Source organism: Malaclemys terrapin, chromosome 4 (genome assembly GCF_027887155.1).
Source record: "Malaclemys terrapin pileata isolate rMalTer1 chromosome 4, rMalTer1.hap1, whole genome shotgun sequence".
NCBI lineage: Eukaryota > Metazoa > Chordata > Testudines > Emydidae > Malaclemys > Malaclemys terrapin.
Window position 1 is genome coordinate 147431834 of NC_071508.1, and position 27905 is coordinate 147459738.

The following is a 27905-nucleotide window of genomic DNA, read 5'->3' on the forward strand; positions in this document are numbered from 1 at the left end:
ACAACGAGAGTAAAATAAGTTCAAAATGCAGATTACTGTGTGTGGGTTTCTGGGGACTTACTATATATTAACTTTTTTTCTGCCTGGACATAAAGGAACCTGTGTTAGTTTTCGTAGGAGGGAATATCTGACCCAACGTCCTTGGCACAACAGTTCTTCCACCCTCATTGTGTGCTGTGCTCTGGTTGCTTACCTCTGTCCCAGTGGTGAAGCTGTGTCCGTGAAGCTTTATTGGGATCCTTTGAAATGAAAGATGATACATCAGTTTCACTGATATTAATATAACTGCACTGTCTTTTTGGTCTGTGTTTGTACAACACATAGCACAATAGGTCCTGGTCCATGACTGAGGGCTCCTAGGTGCTGAGGGAATACAAATACACCTCTACCCCGATATAACGCGACCTGATATAACACGAATTCGGCTATAACGCGGTAAAGCAGCGCTCTGGGGTGGGGCTGTGCACTCTGGCAGATCAAAGCAAGTTTGATATAACGCGGTTTCACCTATGACGCAGTAAGATTTTTTTGGCTCCCGAGGACAGCGTTTTATCGGGGTAGAGGTGTAATTAATAATAGTACTGGCAGCACAGTGGTTATGCTTGAAACAGCACTGCCATTATAAACACTTATTTTCAGCCACAATTTTAAACTGAAACTTCATGCCTGTTTGTGCTGAGATGACATTTTTGAAAAAGTTTGATCCATTTGGCTATTTTTGATGTTGCCTATCTTCTGGGGCACAAGAATTAAAAATAAAGATGGTAAAAAACAAGGCATGTGCTTGTATCCTCCTCCTCCTCCCTTTGTCTTTTTGCCTTTCTAATATAAGCTTTTTTGGATCCTGGGCCAATGTGTTTGTAGTACGATAGTGGTCCCATCCTGACCAAGGCTTCTGGGCATTACCCTGCTACCAAACAATGATGATAAAAATTTAGTTATGAACTGTATAGCCCCATAAACATACACAGTGCTTTTAAAGCTATATAGAGGATATGATCCCTACCAAAAGGAGCTTGCAGTCTAACACAAGGTATAGAACTTCTCAGGTAACACAGAGTGCAGAGAAATCAATGGGATGACTATACACCTCTACCCCGATATAATGCTGTCCTCAGGAGCCAAAAAATCTTACTGCGTTATAGGTGAAACCGCGTTATATCAAACTTGCTTTGAACGGCCAGAGTGTGCAGCGCCCCCCCCCCCCCCCCCGAGCGCTGCTTTACCGCGTTATATCCGAATTCGCATAATATTGGGGTAGAGGTGTAATTTAGGAGAGATTCATGGATGAAATGGGTTTATTTGGTTGGCAAGAAATGACCAGTTAAAATGAATGATACAGCTTGACAAGACCAAAAGGGAATAGTGGAGAGAGGGAGGCTAAGAGATTAATTGAGATGTAGACGTGGGTTGTATTTTGTAGGACCTTGAAAATAAAGATCTTTAATTTGATGGCTAGTGTCAGGACACAAATGAAGGCTAATGAAATTATAAGCTTTGAAAAGAGCATTACTGCATTCCTTAACTTTTCATCAATGCACCAAAGGTGTAGATTTTCAGATTGTCTTGAAGTAAATCAAACCTGGAATTAGAGCAGCATATACCCACTCATGCGTTGCTCAGGAGTTTTCACTGTACTTAAACCATTTTAATTATGTTTTTACTTAATTGGTTTTATATAAAAAGGTTTCATCAATAATCAGCGTTGTGCTTTTGTTCATAGGTTTGAAATCCCAGAGCCTGAGCCTACTGAAGCAGATAGGTTGGCAATAGAGAAAGGAGAGCAGCCAATCAGTGCAGACCTGAAAAGATTTCGCAAGGAATATGTCCAGCCAGTACAACTCAGGTTTGGGTTCCTTTATATTTCCTGCATCAGATCCAAATTTTAGTTCAGTTTGTGTATCCTGTTTTTGAAGACACAACTTAATGTGAAGACTGGTATCAAGTGTTAAGTTGTTAGTGTGGCCAGGCTATGGACAATGATAATCCAAAGACATGTTATGATTAGTCATTTAGGATTCTGTTGGTTGTTACAATCATATGTCTGTTCCATGCTGCTCACAACTGAAAACTGAACACACTACAAAAAAGCCTGTTGCTCATTGTGTTAAAATGGTGCAGGTCAGGTAGGTACAATTAAAATTACTCCTCTTATATTGAATGACTGTTTGTATAGGTTATAGCCACAAAGGTAGCCTAAGCTAGTAACCCTCTTTCCTTTTACTCTTCAGTTCCATTGCTTTTTTCACTCCCTGTTCCAGCCCAGTTGATGTATTTGTACACAGGTAGCTTCTCATAGCTGTGCAGTTTTCTCTGCAGCACTATTGATCACCATAACTGGCTTAAGAATTGGTTTCCCTCTGAAGTCTGATCTGTAGGAATGTTTACGACAGTACTTCAGAGAGAAATTGCTGTTTTTCCATTAGTACTTCCAGTCACTCAAGTGCTGTGGAGTCTGCCAGGCTATTTAACAATAATAAATTGAATTGGGAGCTGCTTTAAGGCTCTTAATTCAGCTTTTTAAGGTTAACGCTTTAAAGAACTAAAGCCGCATTTAAGATTATCCTGTTGGTGAATGCCTTGTTTTCATCTTGCTCTCTGGTGGTAAGCAGCTTACCAATGTACACCCTGATTAGGCATAGTGCTTTTAGAGTGTGGATCCCTAACTTTGTTTGCTATTAAAATAACCTTTTTACATTTGTTTTTCAAGAGTTCATCCAATGTATTTTTCTACTTTGATAAATCATTTGTAATAGAAAATGAAATAGTGGGAAATTTATAAACAGTTTCTTGCTACTAACGTCTATAAAATAATTTTTGTGACGTATTGCCTTCTTTTATGGCTTGATGAACTGTTTGGAGACTGTCTCTCGGCCTTCTTTCTGAGCCCAGATTTCTATCTGTTCAGTAGATCTGGCTGAAATCCAGTTTTTATTGAAAGGTTTTCTGGTGCTCTATCTTTCAGCAGGACTTAGTTGCCTGACTGACTACTTTTGCCTGCTTCTTATAATTGGGGATATGAAATACTCTTAAACTAGTGGTTTTAACAGAAAGTGATCCAAGGGCCCTAAACTGCATTTAGGCTTTGTGGGGAGGGGCAGTTTAAAACTTTAACTTTAAACTGCCATTTACTGCACACTCTCTTGTGGCTTATTGTTAACATTTTGTTCTTGGGAGAAATTAGAATTGTCTGTGGCTTCTAATAGCTTGAAACTGAATTATCTACTGGGATTCAAAAGAGAAACAAGGTGGATGAGGTAATATATTTTATGGAACAACTTTTTTTGGTGAAAGAGAGAAGCTTTCAAGTTCACACAGAGTTCTTCTTCACATCTGGGACCAGTATGGCTACAACAACACTGCCTAAGCTATAGTAAATCTGCCTTTATCAAAGAGGTTAACAAACTGATTGCTCTACTCAGCAGTTAATGTATTTTTTTTTTCCCCATCTGTAGTTAGCAGAATAATTTAAAACAAAAATTATGTTGAACTCTCCTAAGTCATCAGTTTCTTTGTTACCTTCAGGTTCAACTATTTCTCTGTTCTGCTTGGGACTTTACTTGAAGTGGTAGCTTCAGCTAGCACAGAATGCATGGCTCTCCTATTTATTGGACTGGGCCAGCATGAGCAGATTACATCCATGCTATGTGTGTGAGGTGTGATCTGCTTTGGGTGCAGTTCAAGGTTTTAGTTCTAATGCATCCATCCCTTTATGGTGCTGTATCTGGCTGTTTTAGGGAGTGCGTATTTTCTATATGCAAACTGATAACGACTGGAATCAGCTGAGGTATTTTTGTTGACAAAGTCTATATGAAACTCTTAAATGGAGGGAAGTTGATTTTGCTGGAGAGTCCCCAGCTATGGAACCTGCTTTTTCTGGTCCCTTAGCAGTGCTTGAGTTTGTTGACTTTCAGAGCATGGTGCAAAGTACACCTCTACCCCGATATAACGCTGTCCTTGGGAGCACAAAAATCTTACCGCGTTATAGGTGAAACGGCATTATATTGAACTTGCTTGGATCCACCAGTGTGTGCAGCCCCGCCCCCCCCCCCCCCCCCCGGAGTGCTGCTTTACCGCGTTATATCCGAATTTGTGTTATGTCGGGTCGCGTTATATCGGGGTAGAGGTGTATAGCTTTAATCTGGGCCTCTACAAGTTATGGTTTTATAGGGTGGTATGGAGAGAGATTTGTTTGTGTGAGTTGATATGGACAGTTTTAATTTGTCATGCATCTAGATAACAAGGCAGTAGGCCCAAATGAATCTAATAAAGTTTGAGGCATCAGCTCACAGGGGTTTTTTGCCTGGAGGAGAGGAGAGAAAAGCAAAGTTTCTCATCTTAAGAGTTCAAAGGACAAGTGTAATCGTACTTTGGTTCTAAAGGTTAATTTGACGCTTAATGTTTAAGAAAGTAGAGAAAAGGCAGGTGAAAACTTGTATTTCCTGATCTTAAGAGAAAAAAGTGGATCTTGTACTGTTCCTTTTCTTTCATGTGAATAAAAGGGTATAAAAAAGTCTTAAGATTTTTATTATTATTATTATTATTATTACAACACTGACTTTTGATATATCAGCTTTTAAAATGAAAAATGTAAATAGGAAAGAGAAACAATTAGAAAACCTCTGCCTTTTTGTAAGTGGTAAATGTTAACTAACTTTTTCACTTGAGAAATTTGCTAATAGAAGAATGTTGGATTTTACTTTATTCTTTTGTTATGCAGGACTACTAACTGTAGTCTGTAACCTATCATTTAAATCAGTCTCTGTACCAAATGACTGGAGGATAGCTAATGTGATGCCAATTTTTAAAAAGGGCTCCAGAAGTGACTCCAGCAATTACAGGCCAGTAAGCCTGACTTCAGTACCAGGCAAACTGGTTAAAACTATAGTAAAGAACAAAATTGTCAGACACATAGATGAACATAATTTGTTGGGGAATAGTAAACATGGTTTTGTAAAGAGAAATCATGGCTCCCCAATCTACTAGAATTCTTTGAGGGGGGTCAGCAAGCATGTGGACAAGGCGGATCCAGTGGATATAATGTATTTAGCTTTTCAGAAAGCCTTTGACAAGGTCCCTCACCATAGGCTATTAAGCAAAGTAAGCAGTCATGGGATAAGAGGGAAGGTCCTTTCATGGATTGGTAACTGGTTAAAAGATAGGGAACAAAGGGTAGGACTAAATGGTCAGTTTTCAGAATGGAGAGAGGTAAATAGTGGTGTCCCCCAGGGGTCTGTACTGGGCCCAGTCCTATTCAACATATTCACCAATGATCTGGAAAAAGGGGTAAAGAGTGAGGTGGCAAAATTTGCAGATGATACAAAACTACTGAAGATAGTGAAGTCCCAGGCAGACTGTGAAGAGCTACAAAAGGATCTCTCAAAACTGGGTGATTGGGCAACAAAATGGCAGATGAAATTCAATGTTGATAAATGCAAAGTAATGCACATTGGAAAACATAATCCCTACTATACATATAAATGATGGGGTCTAAATGAGCTGTTACCACTCAAGAAAGAGATCTTGGAGTCATTGTGGATAGTTCTCTGAAAACATCCACTCAATCTGCAGCGGCAGTCAAAAAAGGGAACAGAATGTTGGGCATCATTAAGAAAGGGATAGATAAGAAGACAGAAAATATCATATTGCCTCTCTATAAATCCATGGTATGCCCACATCTTGAATACTGCCTGCAGATGTGGTCGCCCCATCTCAAAAAAGATATATTGGAATTGGAAAAGGGCAACAAAAATTATTAGGGGTATGGAGCATATGCCGTATGAGGAGAGATTAATAAGGCTGGGACTTTTCAGCTTGGAAAAAAGACACCAAAGGGAGGATATGATAGAAGTCTATAAAACCATGACTGGTGAGTAGAAAGTAAATAAGGAAATGTTATTTACTCCTTCTCGTAACACAAGAACTAGGGGGTCACCAATGAAATTAATAGGCAGCAGGTTTAAAACAAACAAAGGGAAGTATTTTTTTCATACCACATACAGTCAACCTGTGGAACTCCTTGCCAGAGGATGTTGTGAAGGCCAAGACTATAACAGAGTTCAAAAAAGAACTAGATAAATTCATGGAGGATAGGTCCATCAGTAGATATTAGCAAGGATGGTGTCCCTAGCCTCTGTTTGCCAGAAGCTGGGAATGGGCATCAGGGGATGGATCACTTGATGATTACCTGTTCTGTTCATTCCCTCTGGGGCACCTGGCATTGGTCACTGTCAGAAGACAGGATACTGGGATAGATGGACCTTTGGTCTGACACAGTATGGCCGTTCTTATGTCCTTCTATGTTCTTATGGTTTACTCTTTTGGGTACAATCTTCCATTAATCCCTCCTCTTTAAAAAAACAAAAAAAAACCTGACTGTTAAAGCTGCAAAGTTATGTTCTCAAAATTCCAGGATTACCAAAGTTAAGTTTCCACACTCAGTTGTGACTCCAACCTATTGTGCATGTGCATTGTGATGGTCCTTAATTACATGATTGCATACTGTAACTTCTGCAGAACCCATGCTTCATCAATGTGCAGGTTGGCTGGACTTGAGGGTTCATAAAAATTAAAAAGATTATTTTTTTTTCCTTCCTCTCCTCCCCCCCCTTATTTTTCAGGATATTAAATGTTTTTCGACACTGGGTAGAACATCATTTTTACGATTTTGAAAGAGATCTGGAGTTGCTCGATAAACTGGAGACATTTATTTCAAGTGTAAGAGGTACGGTAACTGTTACAATCCATTTGTTCTTTTTACTTTCTAATTCATTCTGGGGGGTCTATTCCTGCTAGCTCTTACAAACATGAGTCAGTTTACTCACATGAGCAGTTCTTTTTACTCATGTAAGTACTCCAGTTGAAGTCAAATCTCACGTGCATAGACATTGCAAGATAGTCAGAAACCTAAATAATATCAGACATTACTGTGTTGTTTTATCAAATTATTTAGCAGTAAATATTTAAGATTGTCATTGTCTGAAACCAGTATGGTCTCTCTAGAATTCAAAACACTTTAGGCTTGGAAGGATTAGGTTTTTTATCGGCAAATATCAATTTCCTTGGACACACAAACCAACAAAAAAAAATTTCCATTGATGATAATCAAAATTTACAGATAGGCAAGAAAAATGTTGCTTAAGATTATATTAGAGTTTGATTTAAGTATATTTACTTTATATATTTTGACATGATAGCGACCATTTCTGTTTTTAAGGTTATAAAACAAACTCTTTGAATCTGTGTCTACTGTGATCAATTGTCTGACTCCCCCATAATTTCCTGAAACTGTAAACATTTGAATTGATAAAAATCGGAAAAAATACTTAACACCCATCATTTTGCACAGCGGTGATAATTTAAATAAAAAAATGTTAAAAAATAAACCAGTATAATCTAAATATTTTTAATTGAATTCTGCCTCTTTCCAACTTTAAGTTCCTAGAGAAAATTTTTCCTCAGTGAGAAGAAAAAATGTCTTCCCTACTGGAACACTGATCCTTTTCCATTTTACTATCCTTGTCCTGAAGACCCTGCACAACAACCATTACTCTTCCAGAAGAGGAGAGCTGAACAATAAAAACCTTTTAGCTTCAATTAGTGTTAATTCCTTAGGCCTTGTTGTTAAGGCTGCAAGTCTGTCACTAAGGTCACGGATGCTGTGACTTTCTGGGAACTCCATGACTTCTGCAGCAGCCGATGCGACTGGGCCAGGGGCCACCTGAGCAGCTCATGCAGCCTCTGGGCCAGCCGCACCGGCCACTGTTGGGGCAGTACACTGTGCCCCCCCGCAGCAGCAGGAGTTTGGGTGTGGGAGGGGGCTCAGGGCTGGGGAAGAGGGTTGGGGCATGGGAGGGGGCGAGAGCTCCAGCTGGTGCTAACCTTGGGGGGGATCCCCGGAAGCAGCGACATGTCCCTCCCTCGACTCTTAGGCAGAAGTGTGGCCAGGCGGCTCTGTGCACTGCCTCCGCTCACGAGTGTTGTCCCCACAGCTACCATTGGCCATGGTTCCTGGCCAGTGGGAACTGCAGAGCCACAGCTGGAGGCAGAGGCAGCACATGGAGCCTCCAGGCTGTGCCTCTGCCTAGAAGCTGAGGGACATGTCGCTGCAGAGCCAGGTAGGGACCCCAGCAGCAGTGAGGGTCCCGAGCTGCGTGCCACCAACCTACCCCCTCCCCAGAGCACCCGTGGCACCCCTGGGCCGCGCTCCCACCCACCTGAACACCCAAAATTTAGTCAGGGGTATATAGTACAAGTCATGGACAGGTCACGAGCCGTGAATTATTCTTTACTGCCTGTGACCTGTCCAAGACTTTTACTAAAAATACCCATGACTAAAATATAACCTTACTTATAGTTGAACAGTGTGATAACATTCCCTAAAGCAGTGGCCCTCAACCTTTCCAGACTACTGTACCCCTTTCAGGAGTCTGATTTGTCTTGTGTACCCCCGGTAAAAGATTTTACCTCACCCACCATGTCTTTCTAATGAACTAATACAATATATCGTAAAGTCATCACATAACTAAAAACTGTAAACTTGAACAAATAGGGCCAGACTATCAAAGTTAACTACAAAACAGGTGCACCCAAAAATGTGCACTCTTTGTGCCTGTATTTGCATATGGTAATGGGTAACTGCACACCTAACTTCTTTGCACATGCAATTTCCTGATTTGCATACACAAATGTAACCTTTGGTGGGTGCACAAATTGTTAAAGAAAATAATTTGGCCCCTGAACTTGAATTTTTCTATCCTATTCTATAAAACCTATACAAATTTGTTAATCTTTTCCTTAAGTACTGAATGCTAACCTTATTTCATATCATTCTACTAGTTAACAAGCAGAAGTGTACATCTAACAAAAGTATCATTTGAAAAAGCTGTTAAATCATTAGTATGAACGTTTTTAATGTTGTTTTTTTACAGGCAAATCCATGAAGAAGTGGGTAGAATCCATTGCTAAGATTATCAAGAGAAAAAAACAAGCTCAAGCAAATGGAATTAGTCATAACATTACCTTTGAGAGCCAACCTCCCCCAATTGAATGGCATATTTGCCACCTTGGACAGTTTGAGATGGACCTGATGACACTACATCCAATAGAAATTGCTCGTCAGCTAACACTTCTAGAATCTGATCTCTATAGGTAGTTATTCAAAAAATGTGTTTGTTCCTTAGGTAGATTTTTGTTGGCGCCATAAATCACACTATTTGCACTAGTCAGAAGCATGAAATTTCCTTTTCTGACTGGAGAAAACTAGCAGGATTAATATGGAAATCTAAAAGTATGTTGCTTTTATTTGTAAAAATAAAAAAGGGCTGGTTGCTATATGTAATCCCACTTTACAGGTTTGTAATGGGAAATTATAGTGTTCTCTGCAATCACTTTTAATACCTACTCTATATTTGGCTTTCATTTGTAATAGAAATATTGAGTTAATCAAATTGCATTCGGCTTTAGTAAGAAAAAAATCTTTAATTTGTAGAATCAGCCTGAAGTATATTCTTCTCTTTTATGATTTGCCAAGTAAGGTTTGCTCACCTTCTGTCCTATACCAAAGTGTTTATCCATCAACATATTAGACTTGTGTCAACATAACCAAACTTGTATAGTAAATAATTAGGACACTAAAATGCTGTAGTGAGTAAACAACACTCAAACATAACTGGGACATAATATATGAATTCTCAAAATAAAAGTTGGGGGGGGAATCTTATAAAAAATGCTTGTAGCATCCTAAACAGAACTTTATTCTCTAGGGGCCCTCATAAAAACTAAGGTATTTAACTGGGATTTTTGAAAGGTTTGCATGCTACAATGGCAGAAGGATTTCTAATAAAATATTTCTTTTTGCACATGAGGCTTTTACAGGGTTTGTCGATCCCCATTCCAGCAACACATTACTCGTGTTTACCCATTAGACAACGAGAAATTTTCTTTGTTCAGGATGCTTATTTCTGCCTTCAGAAGACAAAACTGAGTCCTTAGTAATTTTCTAATCTGAAAATACACCACTGATGTTCTTTTAACAGAGACTGGCATTTTCCAGAGTCCATTAGTGCCCGTGTTGAAATACGAGTCCAATGATTATTTTGAATGACTGTTCAATGATGGATTATATTGAATAATCTGTACCAAATGTCATGTCACAAGTAAGGGGAAGAAATATGTAATAAGTCGTGTACTGCAAACATGGAACATATGAATATTAAGTATTAAACATTCCCTTGCCTCATACTTAACATTTTCTTTCAATAGGGCAGTGCAGCCATCTGAACTTGTTGGGAGTGTGTGGACTAAAGAAGATAAGGAAATTAACTCCCCAAATCTATTGAAAATGATTCGGCACACTACAAATCTTACTCTTTGGTTTGAAAAGTAAGTACAGGGGATGTTAATGTACTGACATGGAATCAAGTTGAAGTTCAGGGATCACTCAGTTTTTCTTACAGTTTAAAGGAGAGTCCTTTATTTTGAATTATAAAATAGTTGTTGTGTATTTCAGTAATCACTATCTTAGCTAAGCATTGATTTTGTGCTTGGCACAGTCCAGGACATAACCAAAAATCTGCAAGGCAACCTACTCCTTTTAAGTTTTAAACTGCTTATTTCAGTGAAAACACTGAGACGCTTAGGGTAATGGTCTTCATTTTGAACTCCTGTTCTCTATGGTGACTAAAGACTAGATTTCAGTGCCTAGCAAAGCGAATTTCCTAATTCCAACATTTCCTAATACCATGTTTCTTGATTAGGTGCATTGTGGAAACAGAGAATTTTGAGGAGCGATTGGCTGTGTTAAGTAGGATAATCGAAATTCTGCAGGTTTTTCAAGAGTTGAATAATTTCAATGGTGTGTTGGAGATAGTCAGTGCGATGAATTCTGTGTCAGTGTACAGACTAGATCATACATTTGAGGTAAGTCTTCTGAGTGACTTGTGCATCCTTCTTAAGAGACTATCAAGAAAAGCAAATCATATACCATTTTTTGAATAAACACTGTTATTTTACAATTACTTTCTTTATAAGTGTAATGTGAAACACTCGTGAGGAATATTATCAAAAGTAGTATATTAAGGGTCCTGGGTGCCACAGGAGATTTGTAATGGCATTTGGAGTCTTTCACCTGTAGCTTGACAGCTCAAATCCAGCATGGCAATGATTGAATGTCATGGCTAAGGCTAAGGCCTTGTGGCTACACTTGCAAGTTACATCGCTGTAAAGCCTCCCCCAGCGCTGTAACTCACTCCCCGTCCACACTGGCAGGGCACTTACGGCGCTGTATCTCCCTGGGTACAACGCTGCAGGTACTCCACCTGCCCACAGCGGAGTGGCTATGACTCACGGGTGTGAATGTAAACGCTTGCAGCGCTGTACTAATCACCTTGTCAAGTGGCCAATCCCAGGGCCGGCTCTAACTTTTTTGCCGCCCAAGCAAAAAAAAAAAAAAAAAGAGCACCACCCTCCATAGCGCCACCATAACACATACCCTCAGCACCGCGCCGCCAAACCCCCCAGCCCCCCCCCACGGAGCGCCGCCAAACCCCCCAGCCCCCCCCACGGAGCGCCGCCGAACCCCCCAGCCCCCCCATGGAGCGCCACGCCACCAAACCCCCCAGCCCCCCCCACGGAGCGCCGCCGAACCCCCCAGCCCCCCCATGGAACGCCGTGCCGCCGAAACACACACACACACACACACCCCACGGAGCGCTGTGCTGCGCTGCTGAACCCCCCCCCCCGCTGCCGCTACACACACCAAGCGCTGCAGCGCACTGCCGAACCCGCCCACCGAGCGCTGCGCTGCCGAACCCCCCCCCCGCTGCCGAACACCCCCACCACAGATACTTTTAGTATACTTTTTTTGGACAGGTCATGGGCATAACAGAAAAATTCACGGATGCCGTGACCTGCCCCTAACTTTTACTAAAAATATCCCTGACAAAATGGGGATCTGCGGATCCCCATACTACTTCAAGTGGGGCAGCTGCAGGGCCTAGGAGCTGCCTGTAGCAGCTGATGGCTGCAGGGTGCCACCTGCAGCTTCAGGCATCTGTCGCTGCCTGCGGGGGCTGGGAGCTCGGGGTTCCCTGCAACCCAAGGGGACCCGGAGCTGCCACAGCAGCAGGGAGCTCAGGGGGTCCCTGCCACCCCCAGCAGCCTGGAGCTCGGGTTACCCTGCTGCCTTCCACTGGGAGCTCGGGGTTCCACGCAGTGCTGTCCCCTGCTGCCTGGGGCAGCATGGAGCTTGGTGGGTTCCCCCATCACCGCCCCTGGGGGCAGGGAGCTGGGGGGAGGGTTCCGTCGCTGCCTCCCGCTGGGAGATCGGGGTTCCCCCGCAGCGCCACCCCCAATGGCAGGGAGCTGGGGGTTTGCTGCCGCCACCCACTAGGAGCTGGGGGGTTCCCACACTGTCCTGGGTGGCAGGGAGCTCAGGGGTTTCCCCTGCCGCCTCCTGCTGGGAGCTCAGGAACCATGGCCAACGGGAGCTGTGGGGAGCAGCACCTGTAGACAGAGGCAGCGTGTGCTTGCAGATCTGCCTGGCCGCGCCTCCGCCAGAAGCAGCAGGGACGGGGAGCCGCCGGAGATGAGCACACCCCTTTACTCCCCCTGCCCCCCCTCTCAATCCAGCACCACAAGCCCCTGCTTCAAGCCCCCTCCCGGACCCAAATTCCTTCCCTCCCAGAGCCTGTGTCCCACAGCCCTTACCACACCCCTGCCCCACACTCCACCCCCATCCCCCCCACACTCCAAAGCCCTCCCTCTGAGTTAACCAGCACCCCCCGTTTCCCCGGCATACCAGTTAAAAACTTTTACTGTACCTTGAACTCTATCTGGGAGCTGCAGAATTCCAGCTAGGGGGTAGGGAAGAGAAACTGTGAGAGATGCAGGTGATCCCTTTCTTCTTTCGCTGACCAGAGAAGATCCATGCATAGGTTTGGACATTTACAGAGAGTTTAATGCTCAGGAAAGAACTTAAGCACGTGCTTAAGGACATTGCTATCAAGGAATTTTTTTTTTAAGCTTTGCTTTCCCAAATGGGGATGCTTTCCTGTATCTTGGTCAGAGTGAGTGTAAAAGAATCTGAGGCCAGTTTTAGCAGATTCTGGAGAAAGAAGTTTAAACATTGGGGAACATTGGTGAGTTTAGGAAGAAAAAGTGTAAATTGGTTACTTTTTCACTGAAAATGAGTGTGCAGTAAACTAATAAATTCCACTGAAGTAGACTATTGAAGTTCAGAAGACAGTTTTGCACAGAAGGATGGAGTTTGTGTTGTATGTAGAAAAATATTTTTACTAGTATCAGTGCTAGATGCTGATAACTAAGTTTGATTTGTTTAGATTTGAAATAAATCATACGCCTCTACTCCGATATAACGCTGTACTTGGGAGCCAAAAAATCTTACCACTTTATAAGTGAAACCGCGTTATATCGAACTTGCTTTGATCCACCGGAGTGCGCAGCCCCGCCCCCCGGAGCGCTGCTTTACCGCGTTCTATCCGAATTCGTGTTCTATCAGGTCGCATTATATCGGGATAGAGGTGTATTTAAAACAGTTGGGATTATTTTTGTAAATTGATTAAAGTGAAAATAATTGTATTTACAGTAGTCTGACATTTCCATGTGATGCATCTTAGGACTATGTCTACACTACAGAGCTTATGCTGGTTAAGTCCCCTGGTACACTAGCCGCATATGCTGACAGAATTTTTTTTTTGCTGGTAGACATTAGCTATGTTGGCAGAAGCCCCCTTCTGTCAGCATAGCTGCGTCTACACTGGGGGTTTCATCGGCAAGTTTTAAGCGATAGAGTCAGGGACAGTTGATGTAGTAGTACATTGGAAACCATTTTAAATCACACTTAAATTCAAATATTGTGAGAAACAAGGTTTTGTTAATTTATAGATAGATAATATAAATATGAAGGTACCTTATTTTCACTAACCAAACCATGCAAAAGACACATTGTTGCTTTGTTTTCTCTTCAATAAATTAGGCATTACAGGAGAGAAAAAAGAAAGTTTTGGATGAAGCAGTAGAACTAAGTCAAGATCACTTTAAGAAGTACCTAGCTAAACTCAAGTCAATCAACCCACCCTGCGTGCCTTTCTTTGGTAAGTTATACTACAGGGTTGGAGATAAGGTTCTTATGTTGGCTTTCTTTTAACGTTAAAATGAGCAGCAAATTAAGATGCTGAAAATGCATTGAGTTTTTTTTAAGGTATTACATTCTATACTCTGAAGAATTGCCCTTGTGCTATGCATAACATATTCGATTTTTAACATTAGTGTTTGTGAATATTTAAATTCAGTAACCTCTGTTACACTGTGTTTGTGTAAATACTAGATGATTTTGTTCTCTTGGTGCACTATAAAATTCTTGTGTTTTCAAGAACAATTTTGTAGAAGCTGTGATTACTGCTCTTTTTGCTAGTTATTTGCCTGAGAAGCTTTCATATTCCTTTGCAATATATTTTCTATAAATTTGGTTTTCTTCCCGTTTTAGAAAGTCCATGGATATTGCTGTTGTATGCAGACTCCAGTTCCAATGAAAATAAAATAGGGTTTCTCTTAAACTTGAATTTTATCTCACATTCTTGACACTGTTCCTTTCTGGATGACCTAAGCATGCTGAGGAGTCTTGTTGGAATGTGACCTCCCGACCATGACCTCAGTATAAGCAGATAAAACTTGTTCCCTCTATAATATATTTAGTTTTCAGAGAGAATGCATAGCTCGTTTGCTCTTTCTGATTAATTCAGTATTGGTGCATTGAAATAAATGGTTTGCTCTCTTTTTATGCTGAGGAGTTCTTTGCTGGCATTTATCAGAAAAAATGAAAACAGGAGTTGGGGTGAAATGTGAAAATCAAAATTCTTTTTTTATATATATATTAGGAATCTATCTAACAAATATTCTGAAGACAGAAGAAGGGAATCCAGACTTTCTTAAAAGACAAGGGAAAGAGTTAATCAACTTCAGTAAGAGGAGAAAAGTGGCTGAAATTACAGGCGAAATTCAGCAGTATCAAAACCAACCTTACTGTTTACGGATAGAACCAGAAATACGGGTAATCAAAGAACAAATACAATAGGCATATACTTTATGTATGTGTGTGCATGTATGTGTATTCATATGATAAACAAACTGTGGCAGATACTCTACTGATATTCTTGCTGGGGTGCTAGTAGATGTGGGGATGACTGCCTTAATAGTGCAATAACCATCATTGGTAAAGAGAAGAGTGTGCGTCAAAGCATACATTAATTCTAAATCCTTAATATAGTTCATCACATATATCTCATCTGCTCACTACTATACAACAGATACTTCTTGGTTTTGCCATTGCTATACAGTACTTCACTAGCTGGAGCGGAGTGAATAGGATTAGAGCAAGAGGAAAAGAGTTCTAAAACAGCATGAACATATGATGAGAAACTAACAGTTTCTGTGAAGAAAAAGTGTGCTGCTCTGATATATTAGAATCCTTCGTATGTATCCAATTAATCCAAAACTCCTTTGACAAGGTTTCTGACAAGAGGCTACTAAGGAAGTTAAATAGTCATAGGGCAAGCAGTTACGGATTTGAAAGTAAACGAAAGAAAACAATGAGTAGGAATAAATGGTCATCTTTCAACGTGGCAAAAGGTAAACAGTGGTTTTCTCTAGGTTCTTCACTATGACCAGTGTTTAATATATTAATGAACTGTAAAGGGGGTGAACAGTTAAGTGGCACAATTTGCAAATGACACAGAATTAGATTAGCCTCACACTCGAGAATATTGAAAAACTCCAGAAAGACTTAAAGCAAGGTGAATGGGCCATGTGATGCCAGATTAAATTATTGTTGGCAAATGGAAGGGAATGTTCGTTGGAAGGAATAATTAAACTACTTCTACTCAGTGATGGGTTGTTAAGTAACTGTAACCACTCAGGTTTCAGAGTAGCAGCCATGTTAGTCTGTATCCGCAAAAAGAACAGGAGTACTTGTGACACCTTAGAGACTAACAAATTTATTAGAGCATAAGCTTTCGTGGACTACAGCCCACTTCTTCAGATGCATACCGAAGAAGTGGGCTGTAGTCCACGAAAGCTTATGCTCTAATAAATTTGTTAGTCTCTAAGGTGCCACAAGTACTCCTGTTCTTTTTGTAACCACTCAGTTAATTAATTGTAACCTCCTGGGCTGTTTTGTGGACAATTCAATAAATGTCTGCTCAGTTTACAGCACCAGTAAAAGAAGCAACACAATGTTAGGCTGCATAAAAAATGAGAACAGTACTGAAAAGACCAAAATGCCATTCTTTAACTCAACGATATGCTCTCACCTGAAATAACGTGTACAGTTCTGGTCACTCTGAAACTGTAGCTGAGTAACAGCATTCTTTGTATTGTGCTGTTCATTATTGAGAACAGTTCTGGAAAAAGGTTAAGTGATGTAATTTTAAAATTACGAAGAGGAGCATTGGAATATTTTGAAAACAAATCAAGAAAAGACAAATACAATAATCGTAAGTTATAGGTTGTAAGTATTGATGTCGGTAAAAAAGGAATGTTTGAAAATGAAGGAACTGGAAGATCTTGATGACTGCATTGAGATACTTGGTAAATCATCTACATAACTACAAAGCATTTTACAGAATATTGTTACATTTAAAATAGCTCTGTTCATGTGATTTAAAATAATTCCTCTAGTCAGTAAATTTTACATTATCATTAGACTAGGCAGGATTCAATTTTTATAATTTTGACAGATAATATTGATGTTTATTTTAAGCATTTTTTAGACTTTTATCTATTTAAATTTTCACAGTTGCAGGAAAATATGGGTGGAGTGTCAGAATAGGTGAGGTCAGACAAAATTTATGTAATAGCTGCTGAGATTCAAAAAGTTAAAGGTTTATAATCCTTAAAACAAATTGTCAATATTACATGTCAAAATGTACAAAATAAATATCCCTAAATCAAACTCTTAAGTTTTCAAGCAGCATTTTTCTTACTCTGCCTGTCCATAAATTTTGATTATCATCATCAATGGAAAAAAATTTTTGTTGGTTTGTGTGTGTACACTGAAATTGACATTTACTGGTAAAAATCTAATCCTTTCAAGCCTAATTATCATTAACTTGTATGTTTTTTAGTGTCATTTGCATCAGGACTTGTTGCTGTATTTTTCCAGGAATGAATTAACAGTAGTATAAAAGTTGCGTGTAGCCAGTGAAATGTTCAGATTTCATTGAACAGTTTTCTGTATTCTATATATATGCATATGTTGTTAAGAGCATGTAAAATTATTTATTGAAACTTGTTTACCTCATTTTAGCGGTTCTTTGAAAATCTCAATCCTATGGGAAATGCACCAGAAAAAGAGTTTACAGACTACTTGTTCAACAAATCATTAGAAATTGAACCTCGAAACTGCAAACAGCCACCTAGATTTGTACGTCTTTTTCTTGTAATTTGTTCTAAGTATTTTAAATCTACTGATACTTTAATAAATATGAATAGTACTATTAATAATGTGTATTTACTTCCTTTGAAATTATAGATGTTTCTTGAGTTTTTGTCACAAGACTTTTTATTCCAAAACTGTTGGTTTTTTAGTTTGAGAGATTATTTTAGTTCCTAAAAATACACCTCTTTTGGCTTTATAGGCAAATTGTGTTTTACAATAAAATCTTGGAAAGAATAGCTTTAAACGTTTGATTTTATGCAGTGTAGTTCTTCTCTTTAGAACTTGTAAAATAATGTAAAATGGCTTGATAGCATTGTGAAATGATTTTAATTACAGAATGTGGAAAAACCTGCATAAAATAAAATGGAGAGACCTTTGTAAAAGCATTTTGAAATAAACGTTAATTGGTATTTTTCTCTGACATTCAGAGGAATATTTTCAAAAATAAACTTCACTTTCAGAGCTAAATGGAAATTCTCTTCACTTCAGTGCTGAACTGAAATATACTACAGAATTTAAAATGGGGTACAATCTTCTTGTGAAGCCAGATAGTGTTGATTAGTTTGTCATTTTAATTAACATTTTATTTTTAAAATAACAGCTGCTGAAGCATAAAGTGATTTTCACGATATTTTGCCTCATAGAAAACTTACTATTATGTCATTATCTTTGCAATAACTCTTGGCAAATCAGAAGAGCCTTTTTCTTATTCTTGGGGTAAGAGAACCATAAAGCAGTTAACAGTTTTTGTGTCTTAAGGGTGATTAAGGTTATACTCCTCCTCTGCCAAGAGAATCAGATGAAGTGCTGCTAAAGTAATGCCTCCTTAAAAACATGGTCCCTGTAGGTATTCCACATGTATGTGCACCATGTGCCTGAGATTGGAGAGTTTTGCTCAGTTGTTCTCCTTGTGCTCCAGATGAGGATGTAAGGGGCAGTGCAGACTGCCACCACTCCAGTTCCTTCTTACCATCACATGGCCTGAATCTGAATCCTCATTGTCCACAGATTTTCTTCATGCTTCTTTCTTCTTCAAAGCTGTAAATATATTATAAATAGCTTTTAGTATTTTAGTGTAGTTAGTTTTAATCTTGATGTATTTGATAACATACTTTCTCCGCACCTCAGGGAGTCTCTTCCCATGGACAAAGCTTATGCCCAGAGTCTTGAGTTTAACAACTGCATCTCCTCTCCCCCCCCGCACCCCCCCGCTCCTTCTCTGTGAGCAATGAGCACCAACACTGCCTCTATTCTATGGGAGAGGCACATGTCTTAGCTAAATGCAGTATTTGCTGCTCATTTTCCTTCAAAACCATGAGACATGAGAGCTCTGTCTGAGAAAGCCTTTTCTGTAAGCTGTTATGAGACCTCCGTCTGACCCAGGCCAGGGGGACCCACCTGTACATTGGCCTCAGGCAATGAGCAGTGTCCCAGGAGAGGAAGCCAGAACTGCTGAGCCCAAGGAGTCGCCGTACAGGGCTTCTCATGAGAGTCAGGGGCACTCTAAGCATAAGGACAGATTTTCTTCCAGGTCTTTTTCTGAGAGAAGTGATCCTTCCCTGACTCTGTCCAAGTCCAGTGTGTCCTCACACACAGTTCTTAAAGATTTAAGCTCACTTAAACTTTCTGATCAGGAGGGCAAGGCACAAAAGAGAGAGGATCTGCTGGTACTAACATCAATGCCAATTCATAAGCATAAGGATTGGCACCTGCCAATCCCATTTAAGAGCTCCTAAGTAGACACTTTGGTGTTCCCGACCTGCTGTCCATGACGACTGTGGTTGCGCTGGATTCATCGGTCCCAATTACTGGATTGCCCCAGACTCTTGAGACGAACCTAAACTTACACTTCATGGGAGGATATCTTCACTTTTTCTTATTCATAGTCTGTTCTTTTTTGAACATGAAAAATGTGAACATAGGAGGAAACTACCTGAGGAGATGGGAACGTTCCCCTCCTCAGTCCATAGGCAGGAGCTTTCACCCACTGGTTCCGATAGCTCTGCTATTTGAACGAGAACTAGCACTCTCTTTGGAGAAGTTTGGAGGCTCTGGACATTTCTTGTTTCTGTGACTGTCAACCTATATTCTCATCAGCATCCAACTCTTCACGTATCTACTACCTCGGAAGAACAGCAACAACAAGTATCCCAACCCAGGGCCCCTTCACCTTACAGCCTGGTATTTGGATGAGCATCAGATCTAGAATGTTCATGCTTGGAGATTGTTGTTTATTCTCAACCAAAGCAGGAAAGAGTACAGCAGAACATGTTATTTGGCTAAATGGAAGTTTCTCTTCCTGGGCACAATGTAATTGGTCCTCCAGAATCTGCAGATAGTCCAAAGCATCAGGGTTATCCTGTCCCTGAAAACTTCAGGGCTTTTCATTAGTTCCCCTGCAGTTCATCTAGCAGCAATCAGTGCCTTCCATCCTCCAGTAGGACACTTCATTTTCCTTCACCTTCACCCAAAATTTGTCCCAAAAGTAATTTGAGTTTCACATAAATCAACCTATCCACTTACTGGTATTGTTCCCCAAAGTGTGTGCTTCCAGTGAGGAGAGAAGACTTCACACTCTGGACATCAGATGAGCGCTGGTGTTCTACCTGCAAAGGGTGAAATCGATTAGAAAATAATCAAGTTTATCTGTTGCTGTAGCAGAACAGTCATGAGGGCAGACGTTATCTGCTCAGAGACTGAGTGAATCTCCAGCTGCATCATTCTATTCCTCCTCCAGTTGAGGTGACTGCCCATTCCACTAGAGCACAGGCAACCACAGCAGCATCTCTTTGAGAGGTGTATCTATATGGAACATCTGTAGAGTGGCTATACATTCATGAAACATTATGCATTAGTTCAAGCCTCCTCTGTAGATGTAGCTGGTGGAACGGCAGTATTACAACCATCTATACCTACTGCATCCCCGACCCCTCCTGTTTAGCTACTGCTTATCAATCACTCACATGTGGAATACACATAGGGACCAGCACTCAAAGACAAAAGCATACTGACCTGTAACTGGTGATGTGGGATCCCTGTCTCTATTCCATGACCCTACCCTTCTTTCCATCTTCTTCAAATTCTTCTGATTTGGTGGTAAGAGAGGAATTGAAGAAGAATCTGTCCGTCCCGCCTCCTGTACCTTCAGTTGGAGCACAAGGAAAACAGCTGTGTGGGTGCGGACCAACGGACACTACTTGCTATCAATCTCTGATCTCAGGCACACTAGAAACGCACATCTTGAAGAACCTTCAGTTACAAGTCAGTAACCTCCATTTCTTGTAGAATTGAGTTTTGTTTAACTGAAATTCCAGTTAGCCGAGTGTTCTGGAGGCACTCTGATACCACCCTGGTGGATGCGATATAAGAACATAGGTACCTTTCAGATAATCAATGTTTATCTGTGCTGTATTAGAATTATTAAGTGCAATTCAGATTAATTCATGCTTCTTTTGACTGCAATGTCATATCAGCCGCACCTGTTACTCTTATGGGTAAGAATTGTATACGGACTAAATCAGATACTAGAGACTAAATCAGATACCAGAGTATATCAAAATAAAGAAAAAACTATTCTTATTCAAAGATTCCTATCTCATGGGATTCTGACTCTTGGATCTATGCATGTGGGTAAGGGCCTGGTGAATTTCTACAGTATAAGCAATAGGATTGTCATGTCACCCTTACTGTGAGGTGATTTGACTGCCCCTGTACTCTGGCTCCTTCTGACTACAGTCTTCAAAAGAGCTCCCCTGGGACACCACTTGCTGACTCCCATGGTTTGTCCTGATCGACACACACCTGAAACTCCAGACTAACAATTCTTTAGAATTCTTGAAAGAAAGATTTCTTGAGCAGAGCAAATTTTCACAATTTTATTAAAACCCCATAAAGAGTAGTTTGTAATAAACACTGACAGACCCATTATAAACTTAGACCTGTTATAAAAATCACCTACCAATAAACAAAATTATGATATTTGTTCAGAGTTGTGTACTCAGTTCCTTTTTTGTTTGTTTTTTCCGATGTCAGATAGTGGGTTGGCATTTTTACTGTTAGTTTACTGTACTAAATGCTAGTAATATTAATCATGATTACTTCCTTTAGCCTAGGAAAACAACGTACCCTCTAAAATCTCCTGGAATAAGGCCCAACACTGGCAGACATGGCTCCACCTCTGGAACCTTGCGAGGTCACCCAACGCCACTGGAAAGGGAACCATGTAAAATAAGTTTCAGTAGAATTACTGAAGCAGAGCATGAGTCAGCAGCATCGGCCCCAACTTCTCCGAATACGCCGTCTACTCCGCCAGTGTCTGCCTCTTCGGAACTCAGTGTATTTTTAGATATTGATCTCAACAGTTCTTATGGTATGTATATAATCTATTTGATATTTACTTGTTTTTTTCATTTCCTATTCCACCTCACCTCTGCATAGGCTCTTGTTGTTCCTTAAAAAAATGTTTTGTTATGGCAGGTGATGCCAGGTGGTGCTATTAAATGTAGTCTTCTTTCTATGTTCTTTTTCTAGTTGCATGCAAGCCTTTAGTCCTGGAAGAAATGCACATGATGGTGTTAGTTCTTGGTTTTTACAAGGTCCTGTATAGAAGGAGCTGTACAAGTAACAGGAGAGTTTGCTCTTTGCCTTGGGCTTGATAGGGTCAGTTCTTGAGGCATAGTTGCTTCTTGGAAGCCAAGCAAGGATGTTGGGGGTGTGTGTAACACGAGTTGTATCCAGACTCTGTGTTACTGATTACTTCTCCTTGGATATAACCAGGTATCTAGTACTGTTTGGCAGAGGGGCGACACTGGTGTCACAAGGGATGCTGGTGTTTAAAGAAGGGGCACCAACAAGAATGTTCTGCTATTTAATATGGCATATCATCTTTATTACAATGCCAAAGCAAGTCTCATTTGTAGAAGAAACTCTAATGTACTGGATTGTGATAGTGATGGGATATAAAGCCGCTTTGGAAATAAATTGGGAGGCTTTCTTGAGAGAAAGGATGGGGACAATTGAGAAAATAGAGCAACCCTGAGTTCCACAAAAAAGTTGAAACCCATGAGCACCTTTTCAGCAGAGTCTGTTACTGCTGAGAGTGGCACAGGATGATGGGTCCTTAAAGCTTCAGAGAGGCCTGAAATGGTATACGGTGGTTGCCAGCTGCTGAGGTTATGCTTGGGAAACTTGTTCCAAACACAGGCCTGTAATGTTTGCCCTTTCTCCCACAAATGACACGTGAGTGTTCATGGAAGTTACAAGCAGAGCTTGTATCTACTTCATCAGCACTATTGAACTAACTGTGTTTCTACTGCACTCCTTGCCCATAAAAGCTATGCACGAAGTACGTAATGGAAGTCAACATCTAATGTTGTTCACAAAAGAACTTGAACTCTGTGCCCTTTCCTCCCCCCTCTTAAAACAGCTGTCCCACGCACAGCCGCGGAAGTGGTTGTCTCTCGGAGAATGCTACTGGCCCATTCAGTTCAGTCCTATGACTACCTGATGAGGGTGAAGTGCAGTCAGGTGAAATTAACTCCTACACAGAAGGTCAGCACATGGCGTATGCACCCCTTAAGCCTTATTTTGAGGGTTAAAGTAGGGCTTTTAAGTAATGCATAGGTTGTGTGTTTGTCATCTGTGCTGGAATGAAGTCCACCTTCGGAATTTCCTCTCCCCTCTCAATCTGGTCGCTCTGTGTTGCGCTGTCAGTGGGCAGTTGACCATTCGCACTTGTTCACCTGTTGATAGATTTGGGTGCCAGGATCCAAAGGATACAACAACCACCCGGTGATACCCTCTCAGTACATATTGCATGGGCTGGAATGGAAGGATGAGAGTTATGTTCACATATCACCATAAAACTAAGAAAGGGGATTACATGACAGACTTGTGTTTCATGTGGCAAATAGTGAGGGCTCTCAAGCCTGTAGGTAAAAGGTGACTAGGGTGGTTGATGTTGGTGTCAAAATTCAGTTGTAATTTCCTACGTTTCTAGTATTCAGTATATTCTTAACTATAACGTTTTATTAATATTGTTTAAAAAGCCATATATTCTTCAACAATACCTATCAAAGTTTTTGGCCTCGAAATATTTACATAGTAGAATGTACCTTGTTTCAACAATAGATTTGATAGTACATCAGAGATATTTTAAAGATGCACGCCAGTACATACTGGTCTTTGGGATGTTTTATAAACAGATGAAGGGAGGGGGAACACTGTTTTGGTGGCAAAATTTATTTTTTGATCCATTTTTCATTTTATTAGGTAACAATAGCATCTTTGCTCCTGTCCATTTGCCGCAGTCAAGTGAGTACTCTGACTCCTGTAGTTTGTCAATAAATTCTTTCCGTTTTCTAAATCTACTTTTGTACCATAAGAGCCTAAGAATAATGAAACTGCCATAATAAAGGTATAAAATTTTAGACCAGTTGATTTAAAAAAAAGGGGGGGGAGGCAGGGCTTTTCACGTTAGGTAGAGCATATAGTAAAATGATGCATAAAATCTAAGGACTGCTTGGGTTTGAGCCTAACAAATAACATGGCTGTTTTTCCCCACTGTTGCTTAATTGATAAAGACTGGCTAACTGCACAGATAAAGTAACTAGATATTATGGTGGTTGGCATTAAAATCTCATGCAAGGATTTGCTCTACTGTTAGGGAGAGAAAAGGTGCTTTCCATACCGTATGTGGTGAGCTGACACTGTATTCATATGCTTTGTACATCTGATATACAACTGAGAACAATGCTGCCACCTGTGCCTATCCTCTTGAATAAAAGCAGGTGTTTTTATTTGCAATTTATTTTTATGAAAATCCAGAATTGTAGAATACAGTACGAAATTGGGAAAACAAATCCACTTAATATACTGATCTGCATCATGCACATAAATGGAAAAGAAACGAGCTTTAGCAAGAGCCAGTGTTTTCTTATTTAAATGCCTAACTTTTAATATTTTTCTGAACAGCTCTTAAATATCCCCCCCTTTTTTTTTTCTCCAAAGGGAAAAGGTTGTAAACTTTTAAAGGGGATGAAAGAAGTTGTGACAGTTGGGAGTCTTATGTACTATTTTTGTCTGCTCTACCATTTTTTTCTGCTGTGGGATTGCAACAGAACTGCTATTACATTCCATAAGTAGCCCTGTAAACTCCAAATGTGAACGTGTAATCACTTTTTGGACAAAAGGAGGAGGTTTTCCATGCCAGTTTTTTATTTAAACATATGCCAAAACCACATACACCACTACTTGCTTCCAGTTAAAGACAATGAATTCTTCCACATGAAAAAGCTTCCAAATGAAACAGTTTCATTGTCTACTATTTTTTCTTATCAGGCCTTCATTTTCTAAATACAGAGAGCATAGGAAGACTGTCAAATTGAGGCATTCAATATTGCTTATTACCTGCCGTATGAGTATATATTGTACTTCATACCGAAGTCTGCTTTGTGAAATGCAATGTATGATTACAAAAATGGCTGGTAATGTAACTTCCTTCAGCTGGGCTGAACAATTAGGATGCCACTGAATACCAAGAATCTGTTTTATGCAGCGTTTTTGTAGCCGTGTCGGTCCCAGGATATTAGAGACTCAAGGTGAGTGAGGTAATATCTTTTTGGACCAGCTTCTCTCACCAACAGAAGTTAGTTCAATAAAAGATATTACTTCACCCACCTTGTGTCTGTAAGAATCTGTTAGTTTTTTTGTAGTTTTGTCTAAAAAATTTCAGAATGTTTGACTTTACTGTATTGTGCACCACCTGAAACTCACCTTATCTCTTTTTAGAATCTTTCTTCAGTTCGTGTAGTAGTATACATAAACTAAGTGAAGAGCCTCTGGTTCCTCCTCCACTTCCTCCACGCAAAAAGTTTGATCAGGATGCTTCTAACTCTAAGGTGATTGTGTGCGTGTTAGTTAAATCATCTTGTTAGTAAACGTGTTGGTGGATTTGATCAGCTTTATGAAACAATTGGTCTTTGACATGTGCACATTGTTCTAATGTAGTGCAATCTTGTTAATTCTGATTTGTTAATCGTCAAACCTAATAAATCTCACAGAACAGCCTTACCCTGTTTGCCCCACTTCTTAGCAAAAACTTAATAGCAGAGAGCTGAAATGCGGTTTCATATTAATAAGACTTCATTACTGTTACAAAATACACGGCAATACTAGTCCTAGTACAATATGAAGTAGCATAATTAAACTGCAAATAAACTATATGAACACAGTACACTATGATGCATTGCTCTTTATTTTGTGGGTGTGTATACATATTAGAATGATTTTAATCTTAGGGAAAAACTCTTACCACTGGGTTTGTAAAAATCAGTTCTCTCAACCTGATGTTTTGCCCGTTAAAGGCTACACTTTGTCACTTTTTCAACTAGCAAAACCTTCACTCTACACCTTCATTCAGTGCATGTCAGGAAATATATTACTTTATAAGAAATGAAAGGTTCTTTGGGTGATTTCTTTTTCTGTATTTCAGGGAAGTTTAAAATTGGATGATGATCCTCCTGCTATTCCACCAAGGCAACCGCCTCCTCCAAAGATACAACCTAGAGTTCCTGCTTACAATAATCCATTTGATCAACTGCTGCATAGTCCACCCCCACCCCCTCCAAGAGACCCTCTTCCTGACACCCCTCCACCAGTACCACTTCGGCCTCCAGAACACTTCATAAACTGTCCATTTAACCTCCAGCCACCGCCAGTGGGACGCTTTCACAGAGATCCAGATCGGTTCAGGGAAGCCAGCACATGCCCAAGCTCACCAAACACTCCTCCAAGCACACCCTCTCCAAGGGTCCTGCGTCGCTGCTGTGGGCTCAGCTCGAGTCACAACAACCTTGCCCATCCTCTAGCTCCCCCAGTCCCACCAAGGCAAAATTCTAGCCCTCAGTTACCAAAACTGCCACCAAAGACTTACAAAAGGGAGCTTTCCCATCCTCCTTTGGACAGACAGTCTTTGCTAGAAAATGCAGAAACTCCTCAATGACCTTAGCCATATTAGTCATTGACACTGGAATAGTATTTGTAAAGTTCCTTTTTATTTATTCAAAAAAAGGCAGTGTATTTTAGTACTTTCACAAATAATGCTCTTACAAAAGTGCTGCTGATCAAAAAAAAAAAAAGTTACAAATTAGAAAAGCCCTCTGCTCTTTGTCTACTCCCACAGCATTACCCTCAGGTGATCAGTAGCATTGCCTTGTCTCAGATCCTCAGTGCCGACAGCTATGCCAGTATAAAGATTATATATTTTGCACTGTAAACTACACTACATGAATTTAAACTATCAGTTCATTGCACTGAGCCGGAAAAAAAGGTGCGTTTGTGGAATTTTTCAAATTTGAGCACTAGTGGCCTTTATTTAAAAAAAACAAAAAAAAAAAACAAAAAAAAACCCCAGTGGAATTGCTACACAAGCATGAGGATGGATAGTGTTACTGATTTTAAACCTCTGGCTACTTGCCTTCGAATTTTATGTAAATCTGGGAAGTTTGTGAATGACAACTACTGTTCTCAAATTTTTAATGCCATGTCTTAATGTCCAGTCATTTGCTGCTGAAGAGGAAAAAGAAAAATGAGTTGAAAATCTAAATGAAGATATCAGAATGCACTATTAGTTTTAGGGGGGGGATAGCTCAGTGGTTTGAGCATTGGCCTGCTAAACCCAGGGTTGTGAGTTCAATCCTTGAGGGGGCCATTTAGGGATTTGGGGCAAAAATCTGTTTGGGGATTGTTCCTGCTTTGAGCAGGGGGTTGGACTAGATGACCTCCTGAGGTCCCTTCCAACCCTGACATTCTATGATTATTTTGACAAAGTATAACCTAGGACTACCTAACCCAGTTATTGGAAAGAATCCCTAGTATTTAGCATGCATCTTGTTCAGATGTGCCTTTTTGTTTTGGCAAGCAAAGGTGTCTTAAGCTAAAGAGTTGCCTACTGTTTCGGAGAACAAAGCTATATGCCATGTATGTACAGTTGTTTATATTGTATATTTACAGATAATGCTAATAACCTGTATAAATTTAAGTGACTTAAGGCCTGTAATACAGTCTGCTACTCTTGCAATCTTATACATTCAGAAGCATTTCCTATGGCTTAGGAACAAAGTCTTGCCTTCCAAACCTAATAATGTTCTTTAGCTCTAACTTCATTTAATTACAAATTCCCTTTTGGAAATTGGTAGCATTTAAACCAGCAAACACTTAAAGCTTTATTAAACTTTTTAAACTGAAAAGTGAATGGAACTTTTCTTTGCCAGTTGAACTACTTGTTGTTTGAACTGGTGTGAGAGTGAGTCTGTTTTACTGGTAGTACTGTAGCAGAATTTGTAAAGTGGCCAAAAGCCACATTTTATTTACTGGTCTGTGGCCTTTTACTGTGCTTTGTATCAGAGTTCTTAACAAGATTAATAAATCACCCCAGTCTTAATTTTTAAGA

At 40.2% G+C, this 27905-nt stretch overlaps 1 protein-coding gene across 1 annotated transcript in view; it reads left to right on the top strand.

Moving 5' to 3' along the window:
- SOS2 (SOS Ras/Rho guanine nucleotide exchange factor 2) overlaps positions 1–27903 on the top strand; it is an 88776-nt gene extending 60873 nt beyond the window's left edge. The window contains exons 12-23 of the mRNA XM_054026664.1: positions 1724–1846; positions 6621–6724; positions 8931–9150; positions 10264–10383; positions 10758–10920; positions 13997–14114; positions 14898–15070; positions 17324–17440; positions 21563–21824; positions 23726–23767; positions 25244–25353; positions 25947–27903. Of these exons, the coding sequence (XP_053882639.1) occupies positions 1724–1846; positions 6621–6724; positions 8931–9150; positions 10264–10383; positions 10758–10920; positions 13997–14114; positions 14898–15070; positions 17324–17440; positions 21563–21824; positions 23726–23767; positions 25244–25353; positions 25947–26456 (2062 nt within the window). The 3' untranslated portion in view covers positions 26457–27903. The remainder of the gene's footprint in view (positions 1–1723; positions 1847–6620; positions 6725–8930; positions 9151–10263; positions 10384–10757; positions 10921–13996; positions 14115–14897; positions 15071–17323; positions 17441–21562; positions 21825–23725; positions 23768–25243; positions 25354–25946) is intronic.
- Positions 27904–27905: the final 2 nt, after the last annotated feature.